At 50.8% G+C, this 15026-nt stretch overlaps 1 protein-coding gene across 16 annotated transcripts in view; it reads right to left on the reverse strand.

Annotated features, from left to right (window-relative positions):
• Positions 1-1352: 1352 nt before the first annotated feature.
• Mtss1 (MTSS I-BAR domain containing 1) overlaps positions 1353-15026 on the reverse strand; it is a 149884-nt gene continuing 136210 nt past the window's right edge. For 3 of the 16 annotated variants that reach the window (XM_028871853.2, XM_028871851.2, XM_028871860.2), the window contains 7 exons: positions 14085-14182; positions 11815-12025; positions 8311-8430; positions 7300-7494; positions 6080-6253; positions 5554-5761; positions 1353-4232 (listed from right to left, as the gene is read on the reverse strand). In XM_028871853.2, the coding sequence (XP_028727686.1) occupies positions 3532-4232; positions 5554-5761; positions 6080-6253; positions 7300-7494; positions 8311-8430; positions 11815-12025; positions 14085-14182 (1707 nt within the window). In that variant the 3' untranslated portion in view covers positions 1353-3531. The remainder of the gene's footprint in view (positions 4233-5553; positions 5762-6079; positions 6254-7299; positions 7495-8310; positions 8431-11814; positions 12026-14084; positions 14183-15026) is intronic. The other 13 variants (XM_028871861.2, XM_028871862.2, XM_028871856.2 and 10 more) reach the window with 8 other exon arrangements.

Below are 15026 nucleotides of genomic sequence, written 5' to 3' on the forward strand. Positions count from 1 at the left end.
TACCATGTTAAGAAACATTACATGTAGAATTAGCACGTGCTCAGTGAAGAAAAACAGTGGAACAGATGCAAGATTGTTGGGCCCAGGCTGACGTTTTACCTTAGTGTATGTGCTGCAGTCGCGCACACGTGTGCGGGGCAGGGAACAGTGCAGGTGGTCCTCACCCTCCATCTTTGAGATGAGCTCTCTCATGCGCTGCTGTACCCAGCTACATGGGTCTGGGGCTCCAAACCTAGGGCCTTGTATGGGCCTTGTCCACTGAGCCGTCTCCCTGGCCCAACTGAGCTGAGGCTTAAAGATGAAAGCTTAACTAGTAAAGGGAGGGAATAACCAGAGAACTAATGAGGACTTCCAAAGAAAAAAGCCCAAAGACTTATGCGGTTTCCCAGTGACCTTCGCATTTGCTGAGTTACAGGCATGTACAACCACCCCTAGCTAATTTCTTGGTTCTCTAAAAAAGCAGCATCTCTCTGTGAGGAGCACACAGGAGGCATGGAGCTCGGGACATTCTGGAGTGAAGGGTCTAATATGGGATGCAGGTATCCAGCTCTGTGTCCTCTGCTGAGCATGGATTGTTTCCAGTCAAAGGTAAGGCTGTATCAGACCTTTTTTAGTATTCCAAGAAGTTACTTCTTTAGAAGGTAAGCAGAGGCTCCAAAGCTACACAGAGAAACCCTGTCTCGAAAAACCACAACAACAGGTAAAGCAGAGGCGGCCAGCAGCCAAGCCTGTTGATCCCCAGGACCCATGTATGTGAAGGAGAGAACTGGTGTGCGGATAGTCCAATGACCTCCATACACACACCACGGCATACTTAGGCCAGCATTTTCGGTATTTTTTTGTTTTTCAAGACAGTTTCTCTGTGTAGTCCTGGCTGGCCTGGAACTCACTACAGGCTAGGTTGGTTTTGAACTTAGACATCAGCCTGCCTCTGCCTCTCAAGTGCTGGGATTAAAGGAGTGTATTACCACTGCCCATCATGCCAGCATTTTTAAAAAGTGCACACCTCTAATCGAGGCACTCAGGACACAGAGGCAGGTAGATCTCTGTTGAGTTCAAGACTACCCCCTGGTCTGCAATTTCAGCTCAGCCAGGGCTGCATAGTTGAAACTCTGCCTTTAAAAGAAGAAAAAAAAAAAAAAACTAAAGCAGTCCTAAATTGCCAACAAAACTAGTTGCTTTTAGGTTTTGGTTTAACTCATTTGAACTGTTTTTAAATAGTTTAGGCAACTCTTGCCCTTAAATCTCACAAGTGCCACAGAAGTAACTTCTTGATCATTCTCTAAGCTCAGTTCGAGACTCAGTTCTGACACTTGACAAGCCCTCAAACAATGTGAATGAGACTCCAGGACTGTTTTCCTTAGTGGTTCTTTATTTATAAGGTAGGCTGAAGCAATTGTTACAATGTAGAAGGGAGACACTTTACACACTGTTATTTATACAAGTTTAGAACAAAAACTGCACAGGGAGAGGTCAACTCTCAGTACAAACTAGCAACTAAAGCACAGTAATTTACCTCTGGAAAGAAGGCTTCGCTTTCAGCTGTGACACTGCTTTTACAATATGCAAAAACACAAACAGAACTACCCAAGGTGTTTGTCACATTCTCTCTACATTGAATTTGGCAACAGTTTATATTAACTTTATTCAGGTTATACTAACGTTTAAAAACTAAACAAGTGAAAAGCTGTACCAACGTACAGTTACATCCATTCCTTTCAAAGGTTTAAAATACCACTTGTATCTATTAGAATGACCTTGCAGTGATTTCTGCATCTGCAAAAACCATCTCAAGCATCATATGCACAATGCATCAGCTACTTTGAGTCATCAAGATTGGTGGGCTAAAACCACAGGCACTACTGTTTGCTTATAGTCTGTAAAAGGAGCTTGTTTTTCAAAGAAAAGAGCTTAAGTCATTTCTAATAATCATGCCTTTGCTTTAAAGCCATAACATAAAATGTCCTTTGAGCAATCACAGCAGGGTTAAATGTTAATATATAGAACAATGAATGACTAGGAACGGTACTCTCACATCCAATGTGGTTATGTATTAAAGTATAAGATTACGTCATTGGAGGCTAGAGCCAACAGAGATCTGCCAAGCACATGGGACCCACCAAGCTTCTTGTCCTAGAAAGTCAAATGTGTACAGTCAGTCAGCTTCTGGACTGCTGAGGGCCTGCCTTTTTGACACAGCTGTCTTCAACAGGATCCCTTGGAATCTACAAATGTCTCTGTTGACTTTAGGGATGTAACCAATTTAACTTCCACTTAGAAAAAAAAGACAAATCCAGTTAAAAAACAAACAAACAAACAAACATTGCCTGAATAGAGATCAGACTCCAGCGACAGTAAATAAATCCTTGCTTCGGTGTTTAGAAGCCAATCAATGCCCTTATTTAAGGAACGGAAGAAAAACAAGCCCCCTGATTGGTAAGCACATTGGCAAATTGCTAGACTTCAAGCTGGCTACCCTTGATAAATCTGTTTGAGTTTTTTTTTTTTTTTTCTTCAAAATATCTGGGCTTTTCAATGTACCCAGCCTGCTGGGCACAGTTAAGTAAAAGGCATTTTCTCTATCTAAGAATTCCCTGCTCTCGTTTTTAAATGTTTACGTTTTCTGAATTGCCTTACCCCGTTGGATGTATTTGGATTCAGTGGAAGTGAGTGTAAGAGACGAGAAAGTAAGAGGGGTCTATGTCTACCTGTGGCAGCAGCATGCGTGGGACTGGATGTGGGTGCTGTGTGCGGTCAAGAGGAATGCTGGGAGAAAGGAAGTCCTTAAGAACCCTACAGAAACAAACACTGCAATCTAGTATGGCTTATTCGGATGCGTTAACCATGAAGCTACTGGAAAGTCAACCTACGAGGCTACTCTTCAATGTAACAGGATCGGCTAAGTTGACAGTGTGCCCCTCCCACAGCCCTCCCCCCCAATCCCAACCATGTCCACCATGTCCAGGTTTCACTTCTCGGCGTATTGCTCAACCATTATTCCTGCATTTCTCATCCAGAACACAGTATATGAGAAGGAGGCTTTTACCCCTCATCCATTGCGTTTGTCCATTAAAATAACTTGAATTTGCTTCTAAACTAGACGGCTACAATGCATCTACAAAAGCCTGAGGGAGAAAAAGAAAAACTAAGAATGTAATCCTTTTGTGAAATTACTCCGAGGTTCCCAGTCCCAACCCACCCCCCTCCCCTTTATGCATTTAAAATTTTACAAAGACTTGTAAAAAAGTTAAATGGAATTTGGCACCTTCAGAAAAAATCAAAAGGGAAACTAAGATTAAAATATGCAGAAAGAAAACTGTCAATATTTACAAATTAAAAGGTCAAGATTATGTCAATTACATATGTTGCTTTTAATTCTTGTCTAAAGATGAATACTTTCAAAAGAGCAGAATTCCGAATTGCCTACAAAATCTTTTGCTTGATTAGAGACTGGAATGATCGGACAAATTAGGTTTTATTAATGAAAGAGTTCGTTCCCCACTGGCAGCATTTCCTGGGAACTATGAGAACCTAAGAGAATCGAGGGGCTGAGCGATCATTGGTGGTGGTCTTCTTCAGTTTCACACCCCTCCGGATGGCGTTCAGCATGTCTTCTCCCTGAGGACTTTCTCTTGGGCTCAGGTCTACGGGGTCACTGTCTGGAATCGGGCCTGGGGAGACAGTGGCACTTGGGGGATCCCTTTCCTGGTCTTCAGCCTCGCTCTCTGGAATCGCCTGTCTGTGCTCCTCGGGTATACAGGGCTTTGGGCCTGGAAGTGGAGGGTTGACAGAGGCTTGGCCACTCCACAAGGAAGAGGGTATGTTGGGGACACCCTGGGGTCCCTCCCCCACAGAGGGAGACTCAGGGCTGTGCTCACCCCGCTCCTCTGGCCCATCGGGAGGGGATGGCAAAACCCCCGGGAGGTCTGGGACAGTTGGGGTCTTGACAGGGATCACTGGTGTCTTGATGGGGATAGGACCAGCTCCGATGGTCCCCCGACGGACAGAAGGCTTGGTGGAAGGGGTCCGTCGAATGGTCGCAACCCCTGGCGTGACCATGGCAGGTCCGAGAGTGGTGGGAAGGCCAGCAGTTGAGGCTGGACGCTTGGCCTGGAACATCCGCCTGTAAGACTGGCTGATGTCACTGTTCCTTGGGATGGTAGAGGATTTGTCAAACTCCTGCTGCTCTGCCTCCTGGTCACCGCTTACAGAGAAATAGTCATAATCTGAAACTGAGGGTAGGATTTGATTAGACAGGTCTAGGTACAGGACGTAACTCTTCTTTTCCCACGCCATGGTGGGAATACAGGAATCACATTAGGCAGAGCACAAATCCATCCATCCATCCCCCCCCCCAACCCCTTGCCCCCCGCCTCCGGCCGGATGCTGAAACATCTTCTGCCTCAGTACCGATTTCCTACAGGAGCCCTTTGTACTAATGTACCCTGGGCACCCACAACACAGAATTGTGAGGTGGGGGAAGGACCTAAGACCGCTGGGCTGTAACAAAGCTGCCACCAACCACTTCTGGGAGGAATACAGAGGATAAAAGGAGATAAGTTTTTCCAATCCTCTGGTCCATAATTAGACACAAGAAAATTCACATAGACCAGCATTGGCCTTACCATCTCCCTGATAACTAACTGCCCAAGTGAAGGCTAGAGAGGAAAGGAGCTCCTGAAAACAACGTACAGAGGCTTGTGTGCTCACACCTGCTTTAAATGGCACTGTGCATATCTCAGGCCACTGTGGGAGGGGATGCTCACAGTAAACATCGCATGACCAAGTTTCTGAAGAGTACACGGACCACAATTTGCAGCTTGAGGACAGATAATTCCTTGTTGGGGTAAGGTCTGGGAGCGACTGTTCTAGAGAGTTTAGCGTAACTCCCAGTCTCTACCCTCTGGATACCAGTAACATCCCGGCAGTTCTGACTACTAAAGATATGTCCAGACTTTGCTCAGTGTCCCTGGGGTTGCGGGGGGACGGGGACGGGACGCCTTTACTTGAGATTCACCGGCTCGGACTCCTGAACTGCAAGTTGAAAAGTGGCTTTTGGCCGACCGTCACTGAGTGATTCCAGCTGTCAGATGTCTGTTCTGCTTGCCTTGTGCGTGTGGTGAGGTGAGGGAGAGAGGCAGGGTAGACAGGGGCTGTGACTGACGAGGTTAAGAACTTAGGTGCTGGACTCCTTCTCTTACATGGGAGCTGTGTGGATCGGGTCAAGTTCCTGAGCCTCGGTGTCCACATTTGTGAAACAGGGAGAAAGCATCTCTCCTGTGCATGATTGTCAAAATTAAATGAAAAAGCTGTGTTACACACAGAGCGCAAAAGTACCAGGAAGCTGTTATTAATTGTCTCACTTCAGGCAGGGGAGCACTATACGCTGACGGTGGAAAGTGAGCGAAGTTGCCCATGTTTGACGCAGCAGCTAGCTACCTGTCCACTACAGCTCACCGCCCCAAAGCACCCTCAGATTACAGTAATTCCAAAGCCCATCTGTAGCCAGGAGTTACGCTGCGTACAACAGCCGCCAGCTGGCTGCCTCCTCACCTGGAACCGCCCGGAAAGCCGGACAGCAAGCTGGGCGCCTCGTACCTTGGGAGGGGATGGTGTCCTCGGAACAGCACGGGGTGGTGGTCTGAGTGCTGTACCCGCTGGAGCACTGCAGTGAGTCTCGGCTACTCCTCTGCGTGTCCAGCTGGAGGCCCCGTGACAGGGCAAGGGCCAGTTCCTCACAGGCCTCCATCTCCTCACCAGGCTGCGGGACAGAGGACAGGAAGACACAAGCCATCAGGGACATGAAAACTCAGAGACCAGAGCCACCACACACACTGCTTCAGGTGGGACCCCAGATCACTCATCATCTACCACATCAGTAGACTCAGGTGGCTGCTTACACCCATATAGTTCTCATTCAGGAACTAGGCAGCTCTACATGTCTTATGGGAACACAAGGATTCTCCTGAAGAAGAATGGACCCCTACTCCTAGGCCACCTGAACCCCAAGTGCTGACAGTGGTCCCCATCTTGGCCCAACTGTGTGAACCCAACGAGATATAAAGAACTGGTGCATCACCCTGGTGGCGGCTGACATAGTCATGCTCCTTGGTCTCTGCACCTCTTCAGCAGCTGCGGGTGGACCTCCTGCAGTAGGGGGCCCTCCCCCATTGGAGTCTGGCTCGCGTTTCTCTTTGCGGCGCTGGAGGGTGTTCACCAGTGGCTGGTCGTAGGGTCCTGGCTTTGCCCAGTCCTGAGTAGAACAGTGTGGTCAGAAGCCATGGCCTCTAACCCAGATGGAGGCTGCAGCCACCTATTCACAGTCGCCCTAGCTCTAGCCGAGGCTAGCCCCTAGCTCTTCTGCCTGCCCAAACTCAATGAGGGTCCCTAGGTACCTCCCTTCCCCTCATCCCTGCCCAAAGATTAAAAACTCTCAACAACCAGGCAGGCAGAAAGCCACGTGAGAAGGGGTCGTTATAACCAAAGCATCAGCCAGGAGAGAGAGCCATCCCAAGGAGACTGGTCTGCCCTTCTGCCTGAAGGAACCACTCCCCTAGAGCAACTGAATGACGTGGCCAAGGCCACGTGGCCACCAGAGGGCACTAGAGTACCACCAGCCATGCTACAGCTGTATGCTCCACTTGTGGGGAGCTGGGCCTCTGACAGGGCTCTAAGATCTGCAGCAGGTTTTGAGAACTCTATGAAGAATGAAGTCACAATCTGCTCAAAATGCTCCTGGAGCCCCAAGTGCCCTGGTGGAAATCACTTAAAAAGCTTGGTTCTCATACGGAAGCAAACGTTTCAACCTAACCCAATCACAGCCGAAGTCGTCCTAGGCTACTGAACTAGAGCGTAAGGATGGAAAGCAGACTCCCGGCTGCAGTCCTGTTCTACAGCAGAGCAGCATTGTCCCCAGGGGCCGGGTGGGCATATGGCCAGGGAGAACAGTCTAGGCTCTGATGGAACGCACTATGTAGGTGGCCCAGGAGGCAATGAAGCCGGCAGGCTCCACCCTGATGCAGAGCCTGCCTGGCCGTCACACTCCGGCAGTGCCCTTTAAAGTCCCCTAAAGGAAGACGGGGACTCTGTCCCATGTGGACAGCATCTCCGGTTGTTTCTGTTGCCCCACCCACCCCAGGGGGCTTCCTGAGGAAGAAGGGGTGTGGGGAAGAAGGCAGAGTGTGAAGGAAAAAGGGGAGGGGAGAGTCGAGAGGAGGATGGCAGAACAGAAGAAGGGGGGGAAGGGAGGGAAGGGGGAGGGGGGGAAGGGAGAGGGGGGGAGGGAGGGGGGACACAAACCTTCCAGCTAGGGATCTGAGATGACGGGAACATGCCGGGCCCAATGGTGTGATAATGAGCGTAGTCAGGAAGGTGGACAGAGGTGACCCGAGGGAGCAGGCGGGAGGCAGGCAGGCAATAAGGGAAAGGGCCTGCACCCACGGGCCCCGCATGGGACTCACTTGATAAACTATAGTGAGAAAACCCGTTAGACAACTGGAAACAAACAAAAAGGGGAGGAGAAAAGAAAAAAAATTAATATAACAGGATGAATGTAGAGACACAAGATGGCATCGACACTGAGGGCCGGCGGGGGGTTGGGGGGGAAACCTGAATATTTACAAATGAAACCGACATCGGTGCTCTTCTGCCTGCGGATGATGCATGGTGCAGGAAGAAAGCCAGGGTGCAAAGAATGCATTGATTTAGCGCCCAGCAAGTACTCAGGGCAAGGGGCTATCTGAGCTGGGTTTTAAGATAGTTTAGAAATGGACCACTCTCCTTAATTTGCAATGTTCATGGTATTTTAATTTTTTTTTTAAACTCGTGAAGCATAATTTCACCGAGTCAGGGATTGACTCATTTCATTATGCAAATAGTTGGAGGTGTTTTCAAATGAATCTGTTCATTCTAGGTTTCCCAATAATCATCACACTGCTCAGGAGCGGATTCCAGCATCAAGGTCCGGGGTCAGGGAGACGCAAACAGAAAGGCGGGAAAGCGCATGGCCTCCAACACAGTGAGATGTCACATCCAACAGTTTCGTGGGATGGTCGGGAAGGGAGAGAGAGAACAGATGGACACAGACACCTACTCCGGGAAGAAGCCTTCACATCTCCAAATTCCCCATAGCCCTTTCCTCTCCCTCACTAACCACACTGCAGGGCAGCCAGGGAGCCCTCCACCTGCTCAGACCCTATCCCACAGAGGGCCCAGCTTTTGAGCAGATCCTGAGTTTCCAGGTTCCTACAGCTGTGATGGCGTGTGTGTCAGGAAGAACAGCCCACCCCGGCTGCGGCCCTGGCCAGTCACCTTCTCGGTGGACACCCAGGCGCCCATGGTGGAGCCTGAGCTGACCGAGGTGGGAGAGCTGCACTCGCTCACTGACTGGCAGGTCTCCGATGCTTCTGAGGAGGCCGAGCTGGAGGAGTTCTGCAGAGCGGGGAGGAGCCACGCGAGGGGGCCGACCAACCAAACCGCGGGCCACCAGCAATCAGAGTTCAGATAAAGGGAGGAGGACAGACAGGGTGGGAGGGGCACGCACAGAGAGGCAGACAGACAGACAGACAGACAGACACAGAAGAGGGAGGGATGAGAGAAGCAGAGGGTTAAGTTAAGGCTTATTTTTTCACCCACACAGGTTTTAAGAAAGCCCTGGAAAAGCAAGGTGAGATCCAGCCAAGCTCTGGCCCTGCCTGCCGACTGTGGGCCTGCGGACGTCACCCGGCACACGGCTCAACACACTGGACCTCCCAGCAAGGCTATGTGCTCTGGGGCATATGGGTACTGTACCACAAGTACTGTCCACTGCACAAAACCGTCCCCAGGCAGGCCGTGGCTGGACGGTGACACTAACTGCTCTAATTCCTACCTTCTTACGGGGCCCAACCCAGCTTCTGTTCCACATGGCGGGGCCTCCAGTCTTAAAGACACCTGTGAGGCACTCTGGCTGGGGAGCGACTGGGGTAGACTGTGGTCAGTCTGTGTTTCCAGTGGCCGGAGCACTGCAAGTGGAAGCCTCTGGAGAGGACCAGAGGATCCGGCTGGGGAAATGTCCCCCGGTGCGGACGGCACTAAGTCCGCGTGCCTGCCGGTCTCCTGCCCCTAGCCTGGCTTTCTGACACTCTGCAGTTGTAGGGACTCTGCCTTTTCGGTCACCAATACGCCTCGTTTTTTGCAGCCTGGTGTGGAGGTCTGAATGGGAACGGGTCCCACAGGTTCCTATGCTTGAGAAGTTGGTCACCAGTTGGTGAAACTGTTTGGGAAGGATTAGGAGGTGTGCCCTTGCTAGAGATGTCACTGGGGACAGGCTTTGTGGTTTCAAAAGCCCATGCCATTCCCAGTTAGCTCTCTCTCGTCCGCATGCCACCAAGCTTCTTACTCCAAGTTCCTCACTGGCTTTTTTTGGTTTTTCAAGACAGGGTGCCTGTCCTGGATCTCACACTGTAGACCAGGCTGGCCTCCAACTCAGAGATCTGCCTGCCTCTCTCTGCCTCCTGAGGGCTGGGATTAAAGGTGTGCACCACCACCGCCCGGCAAAGTTCCTCACTGTTACCCACAACCTCCAGCTTAACCCCACTTTGACTAAATAAGCCGGGCCCTTCAGCACTGTGATCTGCTCCCAGAAGTGTGCCTGGGTCAACTGTCGAGGAGACCAGATTCATGTTTCTATCCTCCCCACCCACCTCAAAAAGGATGTCTGTAAAGGGACAGAGGCTTGGCTCTCCCCATCCTGCAAGGTCAAAGGACCAAATACATACTCAGCAACTTGATGTCTGGTTTGCAACCCATGATCAGAAATGTAAAGGTTTGGATTAATGCTTCGTTCGTCTCTACCATTCCCCAGCTGTGGAACTGTGGGACGTCAAGCTCTGAGCCCCAGTGCTTTTCACCTTGAGAAGGGGGTCAACAGTATCTAACTACACCACAGGGAGGTGGAGCCCTCTGGCTGCTGTGATTCAGCAGAGGTCTTCCGAGTTCCTCTTTACTGTATGATTACAAACAGCTGTGTTGTCTGAAAAAGAATAATTCTCCTTTTAATTCTGCAACACCCTGTGGCTTATTATAAACTCCCTAAGGCTGGTGAAAAAGAATAATTCTCCTTTCAATTCTGCAACACCCTGTGGCTTATTATAAACTCCCTAAGGCTGGGGGATGTAAGACAACAGTCGATCGTTTGCCTGGCCTACTGTGTGTGTGTGTGTGTGTGTGTGTGTCCCCGTCCGTCTGTCCGTCCGTCCGTCCACCATGAGTTCCTCCTCCAGCACCAACAAAACATAGAGAAAATCTATTGACGTGTGTGGGGCCAGCCAGAGGCTGATGGTGGGTGTCCTCCTCTACTGCTACCTACCCTGCTTTTTTGAGACAGTCCCTCACCAAACCAAGAAATTGACCGGCTCCATTAACTGGCTAGCAAGGCCCCAGGGTCCTCCTGTCTCCACCTTCCCAGTGTGGACTAAGGTTACAGGCATGTACCACTTCATCTGACTTCTAAATGGGTGCTGAAGATCCAAATTCGAGTCTTCGTGCTTGACTGGCAGGTTCTCTACTGAGGCTCCCTAGTCCCAGAAACTCTACTCTTGGGTACCAGCCAGGCAGGTACAGGCTCTTAGATTTCAGAAACCCCCAATTTACTGCCTTGTTTCTCCCAACGTTACTGGGGGGTGGGGGTGGGGCAGAAACCATGATCGGACCTCCAAGAGAAGTATGAAAAGGGTGCAAGGCTTGGCTTTCTCAGGAAGGGTTACGGGGTAGAACAGTATGTTAATTTCCACTCCATTAGAAACATACACAGCTATACGCTGCACACTGACTGGCCTCCCGGGAGGCAAAGATTGTGCCCTTCTGACCACAGGCACTCAGCTTGGGAGCACAGCGGGAATGGGTTAGTGAAGCACGCAACAGGATGGAGGCCCGGGGGCCAAGCCCAAGCACCCCAGCTGAGACAGGCACACTGAAAGTCAATGTAGCCCTCGGCCCTGAGCCTGTCTGTGGGAAACTGTGTCTCTGTAGGGGAAGAGGGGAAGAGGCCACCATACCTCAGATGGCTAAATCATGCTGAAGAGCTTTGAATTACAGGTTCTGCACTTGCTAACCTTGGCTGAGCAAAAAGGTTCTCTGACCCAGCCCCCCCCCGCCCCCGCCCCCCAGCAGGTGGCGCTACGGGACCCAGTAAGTGGTGGCACCAATCATGTCCTGGCATTGTGTACCCTGTGCTAATTAATGAGTACTGAGCCGGAGGTGACAAACTGGCCCTAAGAAACAGGCACCCCGAGGGATACATACACAACACACATGAGGGGCCCCCCATGCCTGGTCCAGTCCCTGCCTGCTGTGGTGGGGACTACCCAAACTAAAACAGCTGTAGAGATCACATAGCCTTGCTTCTCCCAGGGTCAAAGTGCCGAAAGAATTGTCCACAGGGGTTCGAACCACCATCCCCATGGGCAACACAATTGGTGGTGGAGGGCCGAGAGTGTTAAGGAATCCCTGCTCAGTGACAGGGTCTCTGCCATTGGGGAGACGCTGTGAAGAGGGTGTCCCCATTGTGGATCATAATATCACACCAGACTGGACACTTACAGGGATGCAAGAGAAAGTCCAGTCTCGTTGGGGCTGTCTATTTACATGCAATAGCTTGCCAAACCAACATGGTATTTTAACTACTACTGGATGTTGAGAAAGGCTTCCAGCCCAACTCAAGAGCATCTCTCCCTTTGGGAAATATCTTAAAAGACAAGGATTCGGCTCCAACCCCTCCACAGTGGCCACAGCACCCTGTGTGCCTGCTGCTCTTTGGGTCAAGGGCATCCTTACCTGGTTGGCCGCTTCAGGTGGCATGGGGGACGGTGACTTGGACTGGAAGGCGTCCTGGGAGATGAATCCTGAGTCATGGGAGGACACGCTGGACAGCCTCACGGGTGCCTGCTGGGCCAGGTTGGAGCTGCGGTAGCGGTAATGCGAGCTGGGGGAATGGGAATGGGAACCGCTGGACCGGGAGTCGCTGCTGTTGACGCTGTTCAGGCTGCTGTAAGGGGCAAGCGGAGGGGCAGGGCATGGAGGAGAGCGGGAAGGGATGAGGAGGGAAACGGACAGCAAGGGGGCAGAGTGGAGAAAAGCACAGAGAACATCATCAGCCTCCTACCCTGGAGAAGCAGTACAATCCCCAAGACGTGCTGTCAGAGACAAATCGGGCTGGTAAATGAAAGGCTTTTTTAGGTGAACAGTAAGAGATCTAGGTCTCAGGTCTCTAAGGGTATGCTGTGACAGTCTTAGTGTACAAGCCCGTAGCTGGAAAAAAAAAAAAAAAAGCCAACGAGGCCCAACTCCACTACGCCACTTATCAGCAAAGCTGGGGGACGAACACTTGTGATATAAAGGAAGACGGGTGTGTGTGTGTGTGTGTGTGTGTGTGTGTGTGAGAGAGAGAGAGAGAGAGAGAGAGAGAGAGAGAGAGAGAGAGAGAGAGAGATCTCATCTGCCTGTGGTAACCATGACCCTGGAGCAGAACCTACTAAGTCCATAACACGTGACATGGTCACACATCCCGGGATGGACCACCTGGATGGATGACCAGAGACCACACACAGCCAAACCGCACTGGCCGACACCCTAAGCTGATTCCATCTAAGGTGGATTCCATCCACCCTGCCAAAGCACATCAGCAAATCAACTTGGTAGGACCGAGTGCAAGCCTTTTCATTTATTTTATTAACAGAGCTGGTGAGCTGACTACTGGCTGGACTCCCTCACGGGTGTTTCTCTGCTGAACAATCTGTGGGCTGGGTGTCACGGCATAGGCAGCTTTCCGTGAGGAGGGCGGATCAACGCCAAGCGGCTCACATCTTAGAATGAAGATGTGAACCAGCCAGGAGGAAGGAGAACAATGGCTCCCACCCTTGAGATGCTCTGCTTGCATTCTGTTCCCTAGTAAGAACGTCCATGCTCCTATGAAAACCAGAAACACTGAGGAGAGTCCCGGGTTCCAGGCAAGCAGAGCTAAAACGTGAAGGGTGGTTACAGAGACACCTGGGGTACAAAGCGGTCAATCAAGCCGTGGGGAAGTCTCGGGGTTTGCAAACTTGTGGTTTCTGATTTGAAACTGATGCATTAGGGGAACACAGACACAATGCGGCTGTCCTATGCTAGGGTGACTTGCAATGGATGACCTGTCAGGCACAGGGGAGCGTGACTGACTCTCGTCAGCTCCTGTCAGTCAACTGAATAAGGCTACGCAGAGAGGGAGGCAGTGTGCAGCTCATTCTACACTAATGAGACGAACCTCGCTGCGCTACTGAAAGAAAAAAACCACTGTCCTGTCTCACACTAACACAGAGCCCGGGAGAGGTGACAGGAAAGCAAGCAAGCAACATCTTTGGGGAAGACATCAGGATACAGCCTCTTGACCAGAACTGCCTGCCACGTGGACCAGACAAGCTCCAGGGTGAAATGAAACACAGCACAGTGCTGGGCGACATCTCACGGCAAACCGAGCCGAGAGACCCCTGCTCCTTCCTCTTCCGGCTACCTCACATCCCTTCGGCTTTGCAAAGTCAAGTCAAATGGTTGGCAGCAGGTGCAGTACCGCAGCACCCAGGCAGGAAGTGACGGCTGAGGACGCTTCTACCGTTCAAGAGCAAAATAAACATTTCCCAAGTGGGCCAAGAGCGGGCGGCTGCCTCGTGAAACTACGCAATGGTCCCCAGATGATTCTGTATTTCCATGAGTGACGGTGTGACTTGGCATTGGGTGGGGGTGGGGGTGGGGTGCGGGGAACAACGCCCAACAAAAACTGCACGGACCTTAAGACTACAGAAATGTGGGTGAAACATGGCCAGAAGCCACTGTGGCTTTTGTCTCAGCTCTGGCTGGGTTAACTTCTCAAAAAAGAAAAAAAATCAACTTTGGGCTTGGTGACAGAACACTTGGGGGAGGTGGGGAACAGACAGACAGACTAGAAAATGCGAACATTCTTCCCCTTACTACACCCTGTTCCAAATGGGCCCCTTTGGGAGAAAAGGCCTGGCTCTTGGTCCTTTTCACCAAGATGTCTTGGAAAGCCTGGGGAGAGCAGGGGCTTCACTCACCTGCAGACACTTGACTTTCTGGACATGGTCGTGCTGGGTGAAGAGGGTGGCGTCTGATACGACCAACTGTAATCAGAACCTTTCAAGTCCAAAATCACCTGAAGGGACAGAGCAGCTGGGTGAGGGCCAGAGGAGGGGGGCTGCACCCACACATCTCCGCACGCACGCACGGGGCAATGAGCATGCCCCCGTCACGGGGGTAGAATTAAAGGAGAAAAATGCATGTTTTAACTGAGGGGCCACGCGCCCTCGCCTGCAACGTCACAGTCCTTCTGAGACAAGCAAAAGAGGAGAGTTAAGGGGAGGAGGAGGAGTTACAAGAGGAAAACCGTGAAACACCAGGAGGAAAAGATAATTACGGCGACGGGTTAACAACTCTTTCTAAAAGCTATTTTTACCACAGGCTGAAATCAGCAGCGTTTTCATCCTGCAGCTCCATTAAGACAATAATGGTTTAGGGGCCAGTGGACTGCAGTTCAACCACTTGATGATGTTCAATAACCACTTGTCCCTCTTTGGCCAAGGCTAGAACAACCTCACAGAACCAAGAGGAAGCCAATCCTATCACAATTATTTCTGGGTGTCTCCCTTGCGACAAAGAGCTATTGAGTGTCTTGCTCACTTTAAGAGGTCCTCCACTAATGTCTACTCACTGAGTCAACGCATACTCTAGTTTAATAGAAAAATCTCATAGACAGAGGACCAAAAAGCTTCCACACGTGTCTTTCTGTGCCGACTGTCCAAGCAGACACCTGCATGCCCAGGGCTCAAAGCCGCCTGTGATTCATCTTTTGTTCCCCCAACATGTCTCTTCCCACTTGACACAGTATTAATGTCACACACATCAAAGGACTAACACATTTTAAAATAAATATGTCATCTTGTCCCCAGATGGGAAAGGTTCCCATGAATGACTCGGTTAGCTCCAGAGAGAACTACAAA

Source organism: Peromyscus leucopus, chromosome 20 (genome assembly GCF_004664715.2).
Source record: "Peromyscus leucopus breed LL Stock chromosome 20, UCI_PerLeu_2.1, whole genome shotgun sequence".
Taxonomy (NCBI): domain Eukaryota; kingdom Metazoa; phylum Chordata; class Mammalia; order Rodentia; family Cricetidae; genus Peromyscus; species Peromyscus leucopus.